Source organism: Mobula hypostoma, chromosome 6 (genome assembly GCF_963921235.1).
Source record: "Mobula hypostoma chromosome 6, sMobHyp1.1, whole genome shotgun sequence".
In the NCBI taxonomy this organism is placed as follows: Eukaryota; Metazoa; Chordata; class Chondrichthyes; order Myliobatiformes; family Myliobatidae; genus Mobula; species Mobula hypostoma.
Genome location: NC_086102.1, coordinates 153,419,778 through 153,443,312, shown reverse-complemented (window position 1 = coordinate 153,443,312; position 23,535 = coordinate 153,419,778). Strand labels below are relative to the sequence as shown.

General features: G+C 39.2%; 1 protein-coding gene across 1 annotated transcript in view; it reads right to left on the bottom strand.

Annotated features, from left to right (window-relative positions):
• LOC134348514 (collagen alpha-2(V) chain-like) overlaps window positions 1-23,535 on the bottom strand; it is a 296,032-nt gene that overhangs the window by 143,201 nt on the left and 129,296 nt on the right. Inside the window, exons 2-8 of the mRNA XM_063052002.1 lie at window positions 22,412-22,621; window positions 16,328-16,341; window positions 14,296-14,328; window positions 14,009-14,041; window positions 8,481-8,534; window positions 1,744-1,845; window positions 484-561 (exon numbers count right to left, since the gene is read on the bottom strand). Of these exons, the coding sequence (XP_062908072.1) occupies window positions 484-561; window positions 1,744-1,845; window positions 8,481-8,534; window positions 14,009-14,041; window positions 14,296-14,328; window positions 16,328-16,341; window positions 22,412-22,621 (524 nt within the window). The remainder of the gene's footprint in view (window positions 1-483; window positions 562-1,743; window positions 1,846-8,480; window positions 8,535-14,008; window positions 14,042-14,295; window positions 14,329-16,327; window positions 16,342-22,411; window positions 22,622-23,535) is intronic.

Here is a 23,535-nt window from a genome sequence, read left to right as displayed (position 1 = left end):
GTCATAAAGAAATCTTTGGGCACATTGGCCTTCATAAATCTAAGTATTGAGTACAGGAGACGTGATGTTATGTTAAAGTTGTACAAGATATTGGTGAGTCCTGTTTTGGAACATTATGTGCAGTTTTGGTCACCTACGTACAGAAAAGATGCAAACAGGGTTAAAAGAGCTCAGGGAAAATTTAAAAGGATATTGCTGGGACTGGAGGACCTGAGTTATAAAAGATTGTACATTGGTTGTTTGTCACTCATTAAGTATAGTTTTTCATAAAGTTTATTGTATTTTTTTTGTAAACACCTGCAAGAAAATTAATCTCAGGGTAAAATGTTAACGTATACATACTTTGAAAATGGTTCTATTTTAAATGTCATTATTTCTGATTTACTGAAGGTTATCTGTTCTCTGGAAACAGATAAAATGCATTCTTTGCAATAACCAAGCCATATTGAACACACTTCCAGAGACTCTTAAAAGCTGACTTACAGAAACTCCTGGCACCATTCCCACTTGGCCACGTAGACCTGCCTTTTCATTATCGCCAGCCATTTGAGAAGCAAGTTGCTGTGTGAGGAGAAACAAAGCAAATTACTCTCATCCTACAAGTGAACAAAAGGAAAATGTAGCTGGGCAACAGAGAATTGTAAAATGTACTCAAGAGAATGCTGGATACATAAACTCAGGTGGAGTCACTTCTGAGGAAGTAAATGCTGCAGGCTATTCTTGCTGGTTTTGTGATGGCATGTTGTCACCTATATTTAATTAACTTTAAACTAAATCTATTAAATTATTTTGGCAAGAGGAACAAAAATGCTTAAGGAGACTTTAACTCTTGCTTCATCAATATTAAATTCAATAATAAAGTATGTACTCCATAATATTGGAGGTAGTTTTAAATTTCTCCAATAGCATGCTGTGATATTCTGTGTGGTCCTATTTAATTTGTCAGTGTTCTCCATTGTGTGCAGACAACAAACATTCATTCAGTAACTGTTGGCCTGAGAATCAAGCTTACAATACCACAGCCTCATCTTAAGTTATTACATGACTAAGAGAAGGATGAATAAAGTGGAAGGAAACAAGGTTATTGGCTTTCTTTAAAAAAAACGTCTTGATGATCTATTCCAACCTGAAAAGAAAATGTAAAGGCAAAAATATTTATTTGGTAGATGATTTTTTTTAAAATCAGAACATATAAATATTGTTCCTTTTAAATATTTCAAGTTGGATGCATAGTGAACCAATGCTGCATCAAACAATTAAAGGACAACAGTCTTACTGTATGTCTATGAATAAGAGTTCACATAAACTAGAAATTCAGTTCCTTTTTTCAAGTTGGCAGATTCACTGCCATTAAGGTAGCTTTTAATGTTCTCCAATCATAGGTACACCTCTAAATGGAATAACTAAATACTTAAGCCTTTCAATGTAGATGCAGACAGCTGCTATATTTTCTAAGTGCATTTCCTTGTAATAAACTGTAAACCTGGTATGAAAATGGTGCAGAAGGTGAAGTAAAAAGGGAAAAGTTTCAAGTTAGATCAAGGGACTAAGCTGTCTGTTGCTTAATCTTGTAAATTCTAAATTGTTGGAAATGGATCAAACAAATTTGGAATTACCAAAGCTGATGAAAGATAACAAAGATTATTTCCATTGCCCAGTAATTAAAGTTTAAAGCTGTGATTATTAGTGAGTTCAAAATGAACTAATTTTCTTTCCCTGAGGATCTACTAAACAGGTACTTACATTTTGAAAGCCAGGATGAGTGGGATGTCCAGGTGGACCAGGAGGACCAGGTTCTCCGGGAATTCCAGGCACACCATCAGATCCAGGTGGGCCACGCACACCCTATAAACCAAAAATTAAATTCAAGTTCAGGAAAAATTACAATGCTCAAGTTAATTTTCAAGCTATCTTTGTATCACCTTGTACAAGTTAGCTTTATATTCATGAAGCAGCACAAATGCACATTGCTAATGATTATAACTCTTTCGGTTTAATATTAGACCATAAGACTTGGGAGCAGAATTAAGCCATTAAGCTGACCGATTCTGTTCCGCCATTCCTGCTGGTTTATTGTCTCTCCCAATCCCATTCATAGAAACGGAAAACCTACAGCACAATACAGGCCCTTTGGCCCAGAAAGTTGTGCCAAACATGTCCCTACCTTAGAAATTACTAGGCTTACCCATAGCCCTCCATTTTTCCAAGCTCCATGTACCTATCCAAAAGTCGCTTAAAAGACCCTATCGTATCCAACTCCACCATCGTTGCCGGCAGTCCATTCCACGCACTCACCACTCTCTGCGTAAAAAACTTACCCCTGACATCTCCTCCGTACCTACGCCCCAGCACCTTAAACCTGTTTCCTCTTGCGGCAACTATTTCAGCCCTGGGAAAAAGCCTCTGACTATCCACACGATCAATGCCTCTCATCATCTTATCACCTCTAATCCTCCATCGCTCCAAGGAGAAAAGGCCAGGTTCACTCAACCTGTTTTCATAAGGCATGCTTCCCAATCCAGGCAATATCGTTGTAAATCTCCTCTGCACCCTTTCTATGGTTTCCACATCCTTCCTGTAGTGAGGTGACCAGAATTGAGCACAGTATTCCAAGTGGGGTCTGACCAGGGTCCTATATAGCTGCAACATCACCCCTCGGCTCTTAAACTCAATCCCACGATCGATGAAGGCCAATACACCGTATGACTTCTTAACCACAGAGTCAACCTGAGCAGCTGCTTTGAGTGTCCTATGGACTTGGACCCCAAGATCTCTCTGATCCTCCACACCGCCAAGAGTCTTACCATTAATACAATATTCTGCCATCATATTTGACCCACAAAAATGAAACATTTCACACTTATCTGGGTTGAACTCCATCTGCCACTTCTCAGCCCAGATTTACATCCAAAATGTCCCACTGTAACCTCTGACAGCCCTCCACACTACCTACAACACTTCCAACCTTAGTGTCATCAGCAAATTTACTAACCCATCTCTCCACTTCCTCATCCAGGTTGTTTATAAAAATCACAAGAGTAAGGGTCCCAGAACAGATCCTTGAGGCACAACACTTGTCACCAATCTCCATGCAGAATATGGCCCATCTACAACCATTCCTTTCCTTCTGTGGGCAAGCCAGTTCTGGATCTACAAAGCAAGGTCCCCTTGGATCCCATGCCTCCTTACTTTCTCAATAAGCCTTGCATGGGGTACCCTATCAAATGCCTTGCTGAAATCCATATACACTACATCTACTGCTCTACCTTCATCAATGTGCCTTTTGCCTGTAATCTTTGAAGCCCTTTATAATCAGGAACCTATCAACCTCCACTTTAAATACACCCAGCAACTTGGCCTGCACAGCCTTCTGTGGCAATGGGCGGAATGGTAGTATAGCAGTTAGCACAATGCTTTACAATACAGGTGACCCAGGCTCAGATTTTGTACATTCTCCCCATGACCATGTGGGTTTCCTCCAGGATCCAATGACCTACCCAGGTGGTCATTGTAAATTGTCCTGTGGTTAGGTTAGGATTAAATCAGGAGTTGCAAGGCAGTGTGGCTCAAAACACCTGAAGGGCCGATTCCACACTGTATCTCAATTTTTTAAAAATCCACTGATTCACCACCTTCTGGCTAAAAAACTTCCTCATCTCTGTGACATCCTTCTATTCTGAGGCTGTGCTCTCTAGTGCTAGACTTCCCTACTAGAAGAAACATCCTCTCCAGATCCACTCTATCTTTCAATATTTGATAGGTTTGAATAAAATCCACACAACCCCCAAACCACACCCCCTGTATATTAACACTTCCATTCCTGGAATCATTCTATTGAATTTCCTCTAGACCCTTTCGAATGCCAGCACATACTTTCTCAGATAAGAAAGGGCCCCAAAACTCCTCACAATACTCCAAGTGCTGTCTGAACAATGGCTTATAAAGCTTTAGCATTACATCCTTGCTTTTATATTCCAGTCCTCTCTAAATAAATGCTAGACATTGAATAAAATAAAATAGAAATACATTTCTATGCAGAATATCTCCCGTCTTCCAGTTGGCTCCATTGGCAAATTAATTTTGTCTCTCGGAAAGTAAAGCTCTTACAAATAGAACAGCAAGTGTTACAATCCTCTTATGAAAGAATATTTTGTACATTACAGTAATTGGATTAACTTATTTGTACTTTGAGACATAAACACCAATATAGTCAGGAAAGGGAAACTTAAAATTTCAGGTCAAACACCATTTGCCCTGATGAAGGGTCTCGGCCTGAAACGTCGACTGCGCCTCTTCCTATAGATGCTGCTTGGCCTGCTGCGTTCACCAGCAACTTTGATGTATGTTGCTTGCTAAATTAAATATTGGGTTTTTAACCTGAAACGTTAACTTTGTTTCTCTTTGCCTGATCTACTGAGTGTTTTTGAGATTTTCTAGTTTTAATTTCAGATTTACAGCACCTGCAGTTTTTTTCACTATAAATTTTCATTAGTGCATTACACCTTCCTTATGTTTGATGACTTGCACACGTTAGTCTGATATATTTAATGCTCATGGTTTAAAAAAACCTGAGTACTTCTTGGCATTAATACTTTTTTCAACCTAAAGAAGCAAAAATGTGCATCAAGAAACTATTGGAACTAAAAGCAACAAGGCCAAACTTAGGCACAGAAATATTGATGGTTAAGACGAGCTTAATATTTCTTCAGTTTTGTTGGGGTCAGAACAGAAATTAAGCAATATTCATTTTGTTTTCATCTGCACATGTTATTAAAATCCTTTTGAAATATTCAAATGCATCATATCTTTTGCAATGACACATGCCTATCTTCTGTTACGTATTGATAACATTTAGTATTGTTCAAGCATAACTTCACTTCAGAACAACACACATAAAAGTTGCTGGTGAACGCAGCAGGCCAGGCAGCATACATAGGAATAGGTACAGTTGACATTTCGGGCCCACACTGAAGCCTCTTCACTTCAGAAAAACTTTTTTTTTTAAATTTAGAGATACAGCACAATAACAGGCTCTTCCAGCCAAACAAACTTGCAGCGACCAATTACACCCTTGGCTGAGACCAATTAACCTGCTAATCCATACATCTTTGGAGTGTGGGAAGAAAGCAGAGCGCCTGGAGGTAATCCACGCAGTCAGAGAGACTGGTCGAACTCCTTAAAGACAGTGACGGAATTGAACCCAGGTCACTGGTTCAGTAATAGCATTATGTAACCACGATGCAACTGTGCCACTCAATATTTTGTTTCCTGTTTCAAGATAATTTTTCTATTACTTCTTATCGCCGGCACAGCACTGTTTGGTTCACGGGACACTAGACATAATCTTCCCTCACTTTTAAATACAACAACTATTTAAGGCAGCAGTTTTCCACTTACTAGTCAGTTTTTATTCCAGTTTAATAACAGGGTGGGGAGAGGAGAGCGGGATTATCTGTTGCCTGATATCAAAGGCCATTAGTAACCAGCACTATGTGGTTTCCACTAACATACCTCAGGGCACCATTTTGTACTGGGTGGCTGTCTCTCAATACATAGACTGGCTGAGCTCTCAAAAAGGTTTTGGCAGCTGAAAGAACTCTATACATCTGGAACGTCTCTTTACAGTGTATGGATATGTATTGTCATGCACTTTGGTAGAAAGAATAAAGGGGTAGACTGTATTCTAAAAGGGGAGCAAACTCAGAGACTTGGGAGCCCCACTGCAGGACTCCCTAAAGCAGGGATGGCCAACCTCTGGCGCATGCGCCAAAAGTAGCGTATTGGATGATTAGAAGTGGCACATTGCACCCCAGTGATAATAATAAAAAAAATAAGCCTACTCATGCAAAAAGTATTAACCAAAAACTGATTTGTAGAAAAAATATCTATAACAGGAATTCAAGTAGCTTAGAGCTAGAGATGGGTTTTACTGAGAATAAATCTAAAACTTAGCAATTATTTTTAGCAATTTTATTATTTCATGCACATCTTTTGGCAAATTTTATCTTCTTTCACATTAATCTGTTTTCAATTTTAAAACAAAGTTCAATGAGTCAAACTAGGAAAGAAGGAATTTTGTTCTGCAGTCGTTTCATAACTGTTCAATACACGTTTGATACTTGTTTGATCTATTCAACATTTTCATACGATGTAAGTTGACCTTTTCCAAATCCTTTTTAATAACTTTTTGTTTGTGTATAGAGGAGCAGAGTTAATGACAAATAATGATTTTAACCAATGAAATATGGCAGCCCAGTTTCTGTTTTGTTTTTTTTTAGTGTAAGGGTAAAAACTTTTTTTGAATCTTTCTCATGTTCAGTTATTAAGAGATTGTGAGGTTTAAATTAAATATGTTACTTGGAGTCTGGGTCTGTATATGTTTACCGTTATTAATGTAATCCCGATCTCTTTGTATCATTATGTTTATCAATTTGAAACTCAATAAAAAAAATTGAAAAAGAAAGATACTTGTTTGATCCTGAGGCGCCAGGCATCTGCACCAGTGGTGCATCGCAAGTTTCTGCCAACCAGTTTACAATTGACACTCGTGCGCTACGGAGTTGTGCTTTGTTTGTCCTTTGTGAACATTCGCAGTTTTGTACTTTTTTGAAAATTAAGCCTTGTTTTTACATTCAGTTACCCATCACAGTTAAAAAAAATGAGCAAAAGAAAAGCAGAAAGTGATAGTAAGCATGAATTCAATGAACAGTGGGAAAATGAGTTCTTGTTTATAGGGGGTCAGTCAGGAAAACCATTGTGCATTGTTTGTGAAAACACTTTCTCACATAATAGAAGTCATGACCTTAATAGACACTATAAAACACAACATCAGACTGAAATAGAAGGAAAACTAAAGCTAGTGCTTGGGTCTGAGTTACGGAAAGAATATGCGATTAAGAAAAAGGAAGAAATCAAAAGAAGACAAAATATATTTGTTAAAAGTCTCTTTAAGGTAAGTAATGTTTATCTTGTTTTTATATTAAATCAATATATCACGTAAAAATGCTAAATATGTCTATATTAACATTTTTACAGGAATTGAATGGGGGTACAAGATTTGTATGGTGCATCTGAACTTGTGCGTGAAAAATTGATACACGGAATGTAACAGGTTGGCCACTCCTGCCCTAAAGTTTAACTTGCAGGTGTTGATACTAAGGAAGGCAAATGCAATTTTACCATCCATTCCTGAGGATTAGAAAATAAAAGCGAAGATTTAATGCAGAGGCTTTACAAGGTATTGGTCAGTCTGCATTTGCAGTATTGTGAACAGTTTTGGCCAGGCTGTGCTGGCATTGGAGAGAGACCAGAGGAGGTTCACGAGAATGGTCCCAGGAAAGAAAGAGTTAACATACGAGGAGCATATGATGGCCCCTAGCCTGTATTCACTCGTGTTTAGAAGAATGAGGGGAGCAGGGAATCTTACTGTGACATATTGAATATTGAAAGGCCTAGATAGTGTGGATGTGTAGAGGATATTTCCAATAGTGGGGAGTCTAGGATCAGAGGGTACAGCTTTAGAATGATTCCTTTAGAACAGAGATGAGTTTTTTTTAAGCCAGTGGGTGGTGAATCTATGGAATTCATTACAGCTGTGGAGGCCAGGTCACTGGGTATATTTAAAGCAGAGGTTCTTTATTAGTAAGTGTATCAAAGTTTACAAGTAAAAGGCAGGAGAACGGGATTGAGAAGGATAATAAATCAGCCAAGATGGAATGGTGAAGCAGACTCACCATGGGTTAAATGGCTAAATCTGCCTCTATATGTTATTGCTTGATGACAGGCTGCCAAACCTGCCCTTTAAACTGAAAGTTAAAAAATCATTCAAAAATAATTAAAAGTTAGAAGAGTAAACTTATCTGCAGTGAAAGAAGTTTAAACTAACATACTTAATTTAAATAAAAGCTATTTCTTATTCTACTCCCAGCATCTTATAACTCCTACTCATCTGGATGAGCCTGTTGTATTGATGCCAGATTAATATGTCATGGGCTCGGGAGATGGATAACCCAGACTGAGAGTTGGAAAACTTGTGGAAATTTGTGCTGTCATGCTGGACTTGAGAAAATATAAATACACAGAGCAACTGTTCTACAGCTGGTGCCTACCATGTGCAAAAGTATCTAAGTATCTTCTCCTCCAAGGAATTGCCCATTTCTGGGCACATCTACTAATATAGCCATGAGACCTTGGCAGAAGATTTATTCCATTGCTTCTGTGGTTTCCTTTCTCAATCTTACTTTAATATGGTCACATGTAATTCAGATATCTTTAGTTTATTTATCAATAATCTTGCTATATTTGCTTAAATGTGTTTTTTAACTTTTTCTCATCATATGGTCACAACATTAGGGCAATTAAGTAATGTAATTTTATAATACCTTACCAGACATGAAGTCAACTATACCAGTACCTCAAAATGCGACTTTTGCATAACAATGCCTGAAACCTGTGGTCAAACTGTGTAAGTCATTACTCACCATTGGTCCCTTTGGGCCTTCCACTCCCCTTGGGCCTTGAGAACCTGGAGCACCCTGAAAAAATAAATGTTTTTATTGATGAAGTGCAAATTTTTAATTAAGATTAATGGATGTGAATTGCTGGATAAATAAGCATCAAGGATAAGGTCATTTAAGTGCATCTTCTAAGTTAGCAGCTGCTATTGAAATGATAAATAGAATTAACTAATCAGTGCAAATAAAATTATTACTTGATCTAAACCAGACGTAGCTGAGACAGTAGGAAAGTGCCAGTGCGGTTGTTTATAACCAAAAGTCATTCTGGTCTTCTAAACAGAATATAATATTATTAACATCTATTCAATCATTGTGACCACATCCTCCAAAAAAAAGTCTTAAAGTTACACCCACATTGAACCCGCATCCACCAGTTCTGTTGGCAGCTTGTTCCACACATTCGCCACCCTCTGAGTGAAGTCAACCCCTTCAGGTTCCCTTTAAACATTTCAAGACTGTATAATGTAATTTCCTGTATATAAGTTTCAGGAGCCACTGGGTCACCTTTCACCCTTAACTGATGACCTCTAGTTCTAGTCTCACCCAACCTCTGTGGAAAAAGCCTGCTTGCATTTACCCTATCTATACTCCTCCTAATTTTGTATACCTCCACAGAATGTAGGAGAATGAGAGATTTTATAAAGTCCAAATCTATTTTCCCTTTCCATATATCTCAGGTCCTCAAGTTCCAGCAATATCCTTGTAAATTTTCTCTGTACTCTTTCAATTTTATTGATATCTTTCCTGTAACCAGAACATGGTGACCAGAACTGAACCCAAATCTCCTTATTAGGCTTCACCATCTTATTCGACTTCAATATAACTTCCCAACATGACAAATGTTCCAAATGGGTGACCATTTCTATGAGAGTCAGGGAAGGCTTGTGGACAGCTTCTGACGCTTGTAGCATCAAATAGGCACTACAGTGAAATTAATTATAATCTACAACACCCATCCCCCAGCCTGTTTTTATCATATATGCATATTGTGCTGTCATTTGCTTTTTTTTGAGTTGATCTGCTTAGCACAACATTGATTTTTTTTTGCCCATCTCTTATAACCTTTGTATTTAATGCCTTTCAGAAGCCAATCTCATCCATTAAGATTTTTCAGAGGACAGTTTTAGTGGCATTGCCACGGATCCCGAGTCACGTATAAACTGGGGGAGGTTAATAGATTTTCTTCCTGAAAAGACTGCAATGAATAAGATGTTGCTTTACAATCAAAAATCCTTGTTAGCTTCAGGGACACCATGACAGATACCAGCTTTTTATTTCTGAAATTAGTTAATTAACTGTGTTTAAATTCCAAGTAAAACACTTGCTTCCAAATCACTAACCCAGATTCCTGAGTCACACATACAGTGATCTCACCACCAAGCCATCAATAGAATTTGTTATGATTGCACAAAGCTAAATCTTTATGTAATTTAATAGATCAGAGGCAGAAAAATGGTAGAATATGTTGCTGGTCTCCGGTATCCAAGGATACTTAGTCTGTCTCTAAAGAAATAGTGTGGGTTTTAGAATGGTAAAGCTTTGCCCTTTTATTTCAGTGAGGCACATCTGACTTACAGTAAAGTGATAGGAATTTATACATAGTATAAAGATCATGCATAAAATCTTGCACAGACTCAATAACCAATCTGTGCACAAATTGCACTGGTGTTTGTACTTGTTCAAGATTTAAATACTTAGAAAAATCCCATCAACCACCAGAATTGGCCAGTGCAAAAGAATATAATTGTTGACAATTAAATAATCAAGAAAGGATTGTTCTTTTTAGGCTTTCCCAGCTTATATGACAAATAAACTCTTCTCAGGCTTCTAGCCAGATACAGGTATTGATGTTAACTGACATTTCAAAGCCATCTTCATCAGGGATGATGCCTAGGCATGTCAAGTCTGGTGGTATTTATACCTCCATCATCCGTCCCTCCTGATTGGTTAGTCATCAACCAGTCAGGTTTCCACTTTGTTACCATGTTTATAATCAAATTCTAGTTCTTACTTAGAGTGAGACTTTCATCTTTGTTCAAATTCTTATCCGCAAGCAGGAACCCGTCACTACCTCATGTCTTCCCTATATTTCCACAATTTCTGGAAAGATCACCAGGATCCCGAAGAAATACCAAATTAATACCATCCACAAATCCACAAGAAAGCAATAATCCCTGCTTATGCAGGTCAAAGATGACCTGGGACTCAGGCATTTACAGGATTTCCTGTGAATGCGGAGCAGCGTACATTGGTCAGACAGGATGCACATTGGAAACCTGCATCAAGGTGCACAGGAGTTGTATCCGTTTGGGTTATCTGGAAAAATCAATGATAGCAGAACATTGCATTTACAATGGCCATGGGATTGACTTCAATGGCACAAAACTACTGTACCACACCAATGTCTTTTGGCCTCATGAAGGAAGCCATTCAGATAAGACTAGAGAATAAGAACTTTTACAAAGATGAAAGTCTCACTCTAAGTAAGAACTGGAATTCGGTTGTAAACAAGGTGGGACAGCAGAACCCTGATTGGTTGAGGACTAACCAAAGAGGAGGAATGGAGGACAGGGATAAATTTCCCACCGGACTAGACAAGATGGAGGACTTTGTCATCGAAACATTGGTTAAAATTGATACCTGTACCCAGCTGGAAGCCCAAGAAGAGTTTATTCATAATCATTAGTGAATTTAAGAATCTTGACAGAGCTTTAATAATACAGATGAAAACAGTTTTTTCAAAAACTTTAGATGTTTTTATTGTAAATCATTCCCAAACTGTATGTAACCTGATTTTAAATCAGTAAAGATGACTAAAAATAATCCTTACTCATTCAATATACTTAAGTTTGTTTCAGATCACACTGGACAACAAAGGTTTTGCTTCCTGAATACTTTTAGGTGTATGTTATGGATTTTGGGCTGCTGATCATGAAGATCACTATGAAATGTCCCTACCATGCACCGTCTTTTTGAGATTGCCAGTCTTTGTTATTTCAATTCATAATTCAAGTCAGCGTAACTGATGCCAAGATTAAGAAAGGCATTTTTGTTGGTCCATAAACCAAACAGGTCATCAATGACAGGCAACTTAAAGAACTTCTAGTGGGATTGGAGTAATCACAAGGAAGGCATTCGAGGACGTTGTTGAAATTTTTATTGGCAACTACAGAGCACCAAATTATTTGCAACTGGTTGACAACATGCTTCAAACAAACAAAACCATGGAATTCAACATGTCGCTAAAGATTCATTTTTGGCATTCCCATTTAGACTTCTTCCCTTCAAATCTTGATGCTATCAGAGATGAGCCTGGTGAAAGATTTCACCAAGACATTGCAGTCATGGAGAAACTGTAGCAGAGCAACTGGAATTCATCAATGCTGGCTGATTATCATTGGACAGATTATTTTTGGACACCAGTGAGAAGTCTCAGACACCAAGTACAAATGATGATCAACAAAACTTTTTTTTAGCTTAGTTGGACTATTGCAAAGCATCAGCACCATTATGCAATTAAACAAATTATATTCAATAAAAGTTAATTTGTTGTTTCTTCAACTTGCTACTTGATACAAGTAATCTGAAATTGTATTTGTGATCAGCTTCAAGTGGTCTATCATAAGCAAAATAAAAATTCTAAGTAAGCAGCACTTTCGAAGAAATTTGTTGTCCAATAATTTGAAACTTCCAAAATATGTCAATTGGAAAGTTTTATTTTTGGCTAAGCCAGCTACATTTAGCTGGCCTGAGGCTCCGGAGGGTTCCTGTATTGTGGAAAACGTCCTGCCTTGTCCCTGTGCCGAAGTCGCCGCGCCCCAGTGGCCTCAATGACTACAGACTGGTGGCATTGACCTCCCACATCATGAAGACCCTGGAGAGACTTGTTCTGGAGCTGCTCCGGCCTATGGTCAGGCCACACTTAGGTCCCCTCCAGTTTGCCTACCAGCCCCGACTAGGAATTGAGGATGCCATCATTTTCCTGCTGAACCGTACCTACACCCACCTGGACAAGCGAGCGAGCACTGTGAGGGTCATGTTTTTTGACTTCTCCAGTGCGTTCAACACCATCAGCCCTGCTTTGCTGGGGCAGAAGCTGACAGCGATGCAGGTGGATGCTTCCCTGGTATCATGGGTTCTTGATTACCTGACTGGCAGACCACAGTACGTGTGTTTGCAACACGGTATGTCCGACAGAGTGATCAGCAGCACTGGGGCTCCACAGGGGACTGTCTTGTCTCCCTTTCTCTTCACCATTTACACCTCGGACTTCAACTACTGCACAGAGTCTTGTCATCTTCAGAAGTTTTCGGATGACTCTGCCATAGTTGGATGCATCAGCAAGGGAGATGAGGCTGAGTACAGGGCTACGGTAGGAAACTTTGTCACATGGTGTGAGCAGAATTATCTGCAGCTTAATGTGAAAAAGACTAAGGAGCTGGTGGTAGATCTGAGGAGAGCTAAAGTACCGGTGACCCCCTGTTTCCATCCAGGGGGTCAGTGTGGACATGGTGGAGGATTACAGATACCTGGGGATACGAATTGACAATAAACTGGACTGGTCAAAGAACACTGAGGCTGTCTACGCGGAGGGTCAGAGCCGTCTCTATTTCCTGAGGAGACTGAAGTCCTTTAACATCTGCCGGACCATGCTGAGGATGTTCTACGAGTCTGTGGTGGCCAGTGCTATCATGTTTGCTGTTGTGTGCTGGGGCAGCAGGCTGAGGGTGGCAGACACCAACAGAATCAACAAACACATTTGTAAGGCCAGTGATGTTGTGGGGATGGAACTGGACTCTCTCACGGTGATGTTTGAAAAGAGGATGCTGTCTAAGTTGCATGCCATATTGGTCAATGTCTCCCATCCACTACATAATGTACTGGGTGGGCACAGGAGTACATTCAGCCAGAGACTCATTCCACTGAGATGCAGCACTGAGCGTCACAGGAAGTCATTCCTGCCTGTGGCCATCAAACTTTACAACTCCTCCCTTGGAGGATCAGACATCCTGAGCCAATAGGCTGGTCCTGGACTTATTTCATAATTTACTGGCGTAATTTACATATTACTATTTAACTATTTATGGTTCTATTACTATTTGTTACTTATGGAGCAACTGTAACGAAAACCAATTTCCTCCGGGATTAATAAAGTATGACTATGACTAATTTGTAGAAATTTCTCAGAAAATAACAATTACATAGTCATGAATTTGCTTCAAACTTTTGCTCATAGAGATTCCTTTTAAATTGTACTTCTGCAGAAGAAGTGTTAATAAAGAGCTTGTTCATCAGAGACTGCAGTCAGAACAATGTGAACTAATTTCTCCACCTACACTGCTACAACAGGACGTTTTCATTAGATTTGCATTTGGTGAGGAAAATGTGGAACCATCACAGCCCTTAAGTAATTTCATTTACTCCTGAAAGGAAATGGATTTTCATATATATAATGTAAAAGCATAACAATGAATAATAAAATTACCACTTACTGCTGGGCCTGGTTGTCCTCGTATTCCAACCACCTGGGGAAAGAGATCAAAAGAAGACATTAATTGAACAAATTGACAGCAGATAATACTATTGTTTTAGTAATACAATGAGGAATTTATCTTCATCTTTCTTTCAAGTTACTTAAACTCTCAGTTTTATTTACATAAAATACAAGCTTTTGAACGGCCAGTTTCGGAACAGTGTAGTTACCAATAGATCACAAATGGTCATTGCAAAAAAGTTAAAAGCAGGTGAGCGTGAAAACAGACTATATAAAATTACTTACTCTGCGTACTTCCCCAGGTTCACCTTTCTGTCCCTGTAAGAGACAGAAACATTAGTTTAGAGGTACATCAAAAAACTTCTTAGATCTTGAAAAGTTTACTTTTTCTATATAGCTGGAACCATCTATGCTTTCTTTCTATTATCCTATAATGATCCTGATATATGAATGATACTGAATGTGACCCTGTACTTATATATATTTACAAGTAGGGCTGTGAGCCTTCTAATCATTTTAACTTTGTCTTTCTAAATTTCCAAATAATATTTTTAATTTGCATGTTATGAGAATACAATGAGAATAGCTCTCTTCATAAACTATCTCATTTTTTCATGAGGGAGTCTCTAAGTGGTCCATTTGAATAGAGGTTGAGAACAGTGTAGACACAAGAGACTGTAAATGTTGGAATCTGGAGCTACCAACAACAGGCAGGAATGGGTCGGGCAGCTTTGGTGGGAGGAAATAAATAATCAATGTTTCAGGTTGAAACCTTCACCAGGACTGAGATTGGAGAGGTGAGATGGCCAGTCTAGAAAGGGGAAGAGGAATGGCAAGAAACAATGCCAAGGTGATTGGTGGACTGAGGAGGGTTGAATGATGGCAGGCAGATGGTGCCAGGTAGGGGAGGGGAGGGAGGGGAAGGGGGAGTTTGAGTTGGAAGATAGAGGAAGGTGAATGATAGATGAAGGCAGGCAAAGAGAGAGAGCAAAAATTCAGGTTTTTTCCCTTCCCCCTTCGCTTCTTCTGATCTTCCTGCCAAACCCCACTTCACCCATCTTTGTCTCCTTCCTCCTTCCAGCTCTATCTGCCCACCTCATTCAAACCGTTTCCCACCATTTCTTCTCATCTGATTCCAAGTGCAGTTCACCTTTTCCTCCATTTTCTGTTCGAGATCATCTCCCTCCACTTGCTGTCTTCCATTTTTACACTCACCTTGCTCCATCTGTTGTTTCATTTTCTCTCTTTTCTCTCCCTACCTCTGACTATCAAGTGCCACTGTATTCCAATTCTACTGCCACTCCCCTTCCCTACCTGGCACCTTCTGCCTGTCTGACACCCCTCCTCAGTCCACCAGTCGTCTCACTTCCACTTTCCATCCCCCGCCATCTTGCCTCTCCATTCTCAGTCCTAATGTGCTTCCTCACACCTCTGCAGCTTAACCCGTTGAATTACTTCACAGCTTGTTTGTTGAAAACTGTGTGTAACGCCCTGGCTAGGATTTTTACTGCTATGTTGTAGGTATTTCACTTTAGCAGTTCTGCTTTTAGTATGTTTGGGTTTGAGCTAAAGATAAGCTATGTTGTTCAACTTAGGAACGTTGTGTCAGCCAGTCAGGATGGTGAAATTGGTAGAAGGTTCTAGAGAATGCTGAGCAGAGAAGTTTTGTGACGGACACTGGTGTGGGTCAAGACCTTTATGGCAGAAGCTGGGAGAAGTCAGGAGGGAAGATGCCTGAGGAAGCTGTCCCATTTGCGCAGGGTGTTGCACGTGGAGCAAGTCATATTGACCCTGGACATACCGAGTCTGGTGAGTCCGGTGGCTGTTAGCAAAGGGCTAACGAGTCGCATCTCTAGAGACCCCCCGGTAAAATAGAGGTTTCAAGTGTGTAACTTTGCATACTGTGTTCAAAACTTAGTTATGCCTCAAACAACAAGGCATAATGTTTTCGGGGAGGTGGGGTTTGCCTCACTGAAAACTAGAAAATTTGCATTCTTTTCATTAGAAGTAATGTGAGAAATGAAAAGCAGAATACAAAGAGATGAAATTAGTTTTGGATGTTGTCAACTTTATTTCAGTAGTTGGTCTCGCATCAGAGCTGTTTCTTATACACCCCCCCCCACGCCCGAATTATTTGCAGGACATTAATTGGATTGCCAACATGCTTATGTTTCGTGCTTCTCATGCTTACTTTTTGTTATCCAGGACAAATTTCATTTCCAATCATTTTAATCAAGAACAATAAAACAGCTGTATGCCTATTCTTGAAATAATATCTGATTTTCCTGATTTAAAGATGTTTCAAAAAAAATCTTACCTTTTCTCCTCTACCTGTTAAAAAAAAGAGAAAAAGAAAATAAATTAAATTAGATTATTCCTTATTGAATTAGTGAACAATCTTGGCAAACATCATGAGAACCTCCATGAATGTGTTGAAAATACCCAGTGACTGAGCACCAACAATCCTTCTTGAAATCTTATAGACTCACTAACCTCTGGGTGAAAAAGGTTCTTTCCATCTCTGGCTAGAAGGGCCAACCACTTTTATTTTCAGGACAGTGGCCACTGCAGCCAAGAGAAACACCGTCCTGGATTCTACATTAAAAATCCCTGAATAGTTTTGTTTTCATTACCTCCCATTCATCCTGCTCCAGTGATAACACAAATAATGACTGTCACAATAGTAGATTGATATCAGGAATTTCGTTTTAGAACTGGAACGTTTTATTTCATTATAGTGTAAGTGGAAGCAGAATAGATGATGACTGATAAGCTATTGCTGGGTTGAATTACTCATGTAAAGTGAGTATGTACTCAAGAAATTTTGTTTGCTTTATAGTCTATAGACACAGTGACTTTAACTTCTATTAACAATTAACAATTCCAGAGAAAATACCTACAGTGTGCCAAAACTTTAAAACATTACATTGCAATCAAGTTGACAAAATTTCAGTTTTAGGGAGTTACTTCTCTACACCCAGGATAACGGCTGAAAACCCATCGACTCGCTTTCAAGGACTTTACAACTCATGGTCTCAATATTATTTATTACTTATTTATTATGTTATTTTGTATCTGCACAGATTACCTTCTTTTGCACATTGTTTTTTGTCCATCTTTGCGTGTAATTTTAAATTGATTCCATTGTACTTCTTTGTATCTACTGTGCATGCCCATAAAAATGAATCTCAGGTTAGTATATGATAATATGTATGCACTTTGATAATAAATTTACTTTGAACTTTGAAAAATCAGAAGCTGACTGCTTCTCCCATTTAGCAATGTAATATCGAATGATTATAATCTAATACAACTATGTAACCTTTGTTGATTTAAAGAAACAAGTTTAGCTATTGAAGATGAAGGAATCATGTTCATGGTGCAGGTGAACTACATTTTAAGGTAGCTTCAGATTGGAGAAAGAAATCACTTTCGACCTAGGAAAAAGTTGGACAATTTCAAAAATATGGAACAATTACATCATTAAAGATACCAATAGGTAATTACCCATTTGAGAAGTAATGCTGTTTGTCCCTTTGGGTGGTTGCTTTTAAGTTCAACAAATTCATTCAAACTCCCACTTCATTTCTCATTTCCTGGTGGCTTCATTAAGATGGCACTTGGTATAAATTAACATCAAGATTGGCAAGGGCTGAATCATCTGCCCAGTATTGTACTGTCCTGCTCTGTTCTTAAGGGTGTTTCCATCTATTCAGCTTTGATCCAGGGTGGGTTCGTCATTTCACTCTGTCTACATTTAAACTGTCCTAAAATGTTTATAGTGACAGTAGAAAGTTTTTGTCATCATGTAACATTTCCTCATTTGCTACATTAAAATGCCCCAATGATAAGTAGATTTTCTCTGAAACTGTAGGCATGCACATCTAGAATCACGACATCCGTCAATGGAACAGTGCCTGCTTTCTTTAAGCTAATTGTTTTCCGATAAACAAGGTTTAATGTTCTTCCGAAAACAGCACATGGAGAATGTAGAAGCAGCATTCTTCTATGGTGATAATTATTCAAATATGTAGCATCAGGTACAATTACAAAAGTCAAAATCCAAAGAAATGTTTGAACTAGTGAGCTGGAACATCAGGGGAAAGGAAGTGCTCGTGAACATTATATAAAATGCAAGTTAGATCACATCCAGAATGCAGTGTGCACTTCTGTGGAATCCCGTTAGAAAAAGGACTATGAAGCAGTCCAAAGAGATTCAACGTTGTCTTACCAAAAGTCCATGCATTAGGTAATAAGTACTACATGACCTAAACCTACATTCACTGGATAATGATGGCGTGGTTCTTCCACAAGTAATCTGGAAGTGACTGCTAAGGTACCCACCCTGGATCAAAGCTGAATAGATGGAAACACCCTTAAGAACAGAGCAGGACAGTACAATACTGGGCAGATGATTCAGCCCTTGCCAATCTTGATGTTAATTTATACCAAGTGCCATCTTCCTGTGTATCATCCATATCTCCCCATTCCCTTCCTACTCATGTATCTATCTAAATGCTCTTAAGTTCCACCACCTCAATGCTACCCCTAGTAACCCATTCCAGACAGATACCACTCTTTGTGTAAAAAAAAAACCTTGCCCTTCACATCATCTTTAAGCTCTACTCCTCCGTCCCCACCCCACCTTAAAAGCATGCTCTCTTGTATTTGAATTTTCTCCCCTGGGGAATATATTCCGACAATCTACCTTATGCATGCCTCTCATAACTTTAGAAACCTCTATCAGGTCTCCTCTCAGCTTCCTTCTAGGGAGAACAACATAAGTTTATTTAACCTTTCCTTGTACCTTATAGCCTCTAATCCAGACAGCATCCTGGTAAAATTTGTTTCCATTCTTAACAATGTCCACAATCTTCCTATAATGGGGCAACCAAAGCTGTGGTCTACTAACGTTTTATATACCTTCAGCATAACTTCCTTATTCTTATACCTACCAGTAAAGGAAAGCATGCAATATGGCTTCTTTACCACCTTCTCCACTCATGTAGCCACTTTCCGTGAACAATGGACTAGGATCGAAAGATCCCGTTATATCTCAATAATATTAAAGGGCCTACAATTAACTGAACACTTTCTCCTTTCATTTGACCTTCCAAAATGCATCACCTCACATTTGTCTGATTTAAACTCCACCTGCCGCTTCTCTGCCCATATGTGTAACTGATTTACTATATATCCACATCCCATTCCCATTCTGACATGTCTATCCACGGCCTCCTCTACTGTAAAGATGAAGCCACACTCAGGTTGGAGGAACAACACCTTATATTCCGTATGGGTAGCCTCCAACCTGATGGCATGAACATTGACTTCTCTAACTTCCGCTAGGCCCCACCTCCCCCTCGTACCCCATCTGTTACTCTTTTTAATGCACACATTCTTTCTCTCACTCTCCTTTTTCTCCCTCTGTCCCTCTGAATATACCTCTTGCCCATCCTCTGGGTCACCCCCCCCGTCTTTCTTCCCAGACCTCCTGTCCCATGATCCTCTCGTATCCCCTTCTACCTATCACCTGTCCAGCTCTCGGCTCTATCCCTCCCCCTCCTGTCTTCTCCTATCATTTTGCATCTCACCCTCCCCCTCCAGCTTTCAAATCCCTTACTCACTCTTCCTTCAGTTAGTCCTGACGAAGGGTCTCGGCCTGAAACGTCGACTGCGCCTCTTCCTATAGATGCTGCCTGGCCTGCTGCGTTCACCAGCAACTTTGATGTATGTTGCTTGAATTTCCAGCATCTGCAGAATTCCTGTTGTTTACTATATATCCCACTGTTTTCTTTGATAGGCTTTTACACTGTCCACAACTCCAGCAATCTTGGTGTCATGTGAAAACTAACTAAATCACCCATTTACAGTACGTGTTATCCAAATTATTGATATAGAGTATATCACAAACAACGGAAGTCCCAACATCAATCCTTGCAGAACATTACTGATCATCAGCTTCCAGCCAGAATAAGTCTTTCATCCTGACCCTCTGCCTTCTGAAGCTAAAATAAGCCAGTTCTGAATCCAACTTAAAATTCACCATGCATCCAATACATCTATCTTCTTAATCAACCTACCATGGGCCTTACCAAATGCCTTAATAAAGTCCATGCAGAAAGCACCCACTGCCTTACCTTCATCAAACACTTTTGTCACCTTCTCAAAATACTCAATTGTTTGTATAAATCCATATTTACTGTCCCTAAGCAGGCCATGACTTTCCAAATGAGCCAATTCCTTTCCCTCAGTATCTTCTCCATTAGCTTCCCTACCACTGATGAGAGGCTCACTGGCCTATAACTACCTGGATTCCCTTCTCAAACAAAGGCACATTTGTTACTCTTCAGTTCTCTGGGACCTTTACCATTTCTAGCAAGGACACAGCTATCTTAGTCAAAGCCCCAGTTACATCCTCATTTATTTTTTCATTATTCTGGGATATATGTCATCAGGTCCCAGGGGTTATATTCCTTAATGGTTCTCAGAAATCCCTGGACTGCCGCCTCCTTCATATCAAAATGTGCCAGCATAACTTCCATCATTTCCACCATCTTCCAAATCCATTTTTCTTAGGAAATACCAACAGAGAGAATTCATTTAGTACCTCATTCATTGACTCTGATCCCCTAAGCACAAATTCCCTCCTCTATGCGAGATTGGATGTACACTTTCCCTATTTCTTAATGCAAGTATAAAATGCCTTGGGGTTTTCCCACATGAAGTGAGAAAGAGCTAAGGACATGATTGTTCAAAGAGATTGAGATATCCTTGAACATAAATCATTAGTCCTAATAATCAGGTACAACCAATTAAAACAGTCTCATGAAATATTTCTCTTTACAGCTAGTGATTCTCCACTTCTGGCTAAGCTGTTCTGAGTATAAATGAATAAGAGTGCCTATTCCTAAAATCTGGACCATCCAATGATTGTAACTATCTCTTTCCATAGCTACTTTGAAACTTTTCAAGTTATGATCACTATTCAGCCACTGTGACAGTGTCAGATGTAATTCTAATGTTCCCTTTGATTAAATATAGCAGTGCTCATTTCTAGTAGGACCATTTGTGTATTGCAAATAAAAACTCTCTTGAATGCAGTTGAAAAGTTCTACACCCATCTAATCCATCATACTAAGGAGCCCAGTTAATATTGGGGGAATTCCCTACTACTGCAACTCATTTTCTTTTACTCTTTTTTGTGACTGGTCTACATATCTTCCCTTCTGTCTCCTTACGTTTGAGGGGGTGGAGTGGTATACAGTGTAATCCTAGCAAATTGATTGCTCCTTCATTTACAGAACTGAACATTTTGAACATGATAATGTAACCTTAATGATCAGAACCAGTTATTCAAAGATTCAAAGTAAATTTATTATCAAAGAATGTATATGTAATGCTCAGGTTAAGATTGTTACTTCCATGCTGCAGGTATTTCATTTTAGCCATCCTGTAAGAGCAGTCTTTTCTGCTTTTAGCATGTTTGGGTTTGGGCTAAAGATAAGAGGCTATGTTGTTCAGCTAGGGACTGTTGTGTCAGTCAATCAGGATGGTGGAATTGGCAGAAGTTTCCAGAGATCGATAGGCAAAGAAGCTTTGTGACGGACACTGGTGGGGGTCAAGGGAGCTGGGAGAAGAGAGGAGGGAAGATGGCTGAGGATGCTGTCCCTGTTGTACAAGGTGCTTTTTACAGATGAATGACTTCAAGGAGGAAGGACTGATACCCCCCGTACGGTCTGTTATTTCTTGCCCACAGCTAATTGCATTGGTGGGGGGGGGCACACAATTTACACATTATTCGCACAGATTGGGGTTCAGGTGGTCAAGACATCCCAACTTCCCAGTTGGGGGACCCAAGTCTTACCAACCCTAGACATACAGAGTCTGAGAAAGGTGGTTTTCTCACCACTGAGTTAAGTGGCTGTTAGGGGGAGCTAACGAGCGCATCATTAAAGACTCCCAGTAAAGGGGGTCTCATATGAATTATACAACCAATGGATAGTGGAAATGTGAAATTCTCTCCTAACTCAAAGTAATAAACAGGAGCTGAATTCATAATAGTACATCTGAGATTGATAGAAGTCTTTTGCTGTACAGGTACTTCATTTCATGAGGCCAAATTGGTTCAGATGGAGTGAGGTACAAATGTACTTTGTACTGCAGAGGTATTGAATGATCTGTTTCTAATAGTTGGATCCTTTGAGGCTTATAACAAAACCTGTCTTAACCTATGAAAGATACAATTTATTTGTAGAGAAAAAAAATTTTGAAAACACAAGTTGAAGAACACTAAGTCAACTGTTCAGACATCCTTTGCAACTTCTTGAAGCGCAAATAAATTACTGTGAAATGAACAATGCAATTGCAGATGTGACCCAGTATAGTGTGGGTTACTTACCGTGTTGATGCTGATCTGTTGAATCAGATTGACACACGGGACAGCAACTTCCAAATGGGATATATGGCCTGTCGCAGTCATGCAGTTCGTCACAGGCTATCTCATCACACAGTACTATTCCTTCATCACACACACAAATTTGACAGGGCTCCGGCTTCCAGACATCTTTATTCTGGTAGGAATGACCATATTGAGTGCAGGATAAAGGATCTAGTAAAAAGAGAGTAAAAATAAATATTTGGGAAATCGTGCCAATTCAATCAAAAAAATATCAATTGCAATTCACTTGTATCAGGTCCACAGCTGCATCTGTTTCATGACAGGAACAAGCAATGACTTGAACAAACAGAAACAAAGGCATATGTGTATGGTTACAAATGAGAGAAGAGTCAGAATTATTTTTATCTAGGCTCAACAATTAGTTCTAGGAAAAAGAATGAGATTTTCTAATCTATATTTTAACTTAGGATTGAATGATCTAACTGGAAAAGAAAAAGAAATTTATGAAGAGAGTAACGTCCTTAAATTATTATTTATAATCATCTTAGTAATATGGATGTAGGCAGGAAGTTTCCAGAATCGGCCATTAACCTATTCTAAATTCCATGGATTTGTTACGATTAACTCTACTCATTTCCTGGAACCATCATACTTTACAGAGAATGTTGCGAAACATTTTTAAAAGAACAGCCAACGAGTGGACAAAAATTCCTTAACAGTGAAAGAAGTCAGAAGAGAATGGCCAGACAAGAAGGTGACAGTAATTCATGGCCAAGCTGACAGGAAGTTGACAGTAACTCAAAGAACTATGTGTTACAGTAGTGGTGTGCAGAAGAGCAGCTCTGAATACACAACACACCAATCCCTGAAGTGGATGGGCTACAGCAGAGGAAGGCCATGAACATACACTCAGTGGCCACTTTATGAGGTACATTAGGTTTATTAGGTAAAAGCAAATTTAGTAAGTTAGGCAATAAGCAGTACAAGCATATCGGCAGAAGATTTGGGCACCATAAATTACCAAAGAGACACTTACTTAACACTGAATCCAATGGATTCTTGGTGATAAAAACTCTTTTAAATGGAAGGAGCAATGGCTTCCCGAGGAAGGTAACACTAGTTTG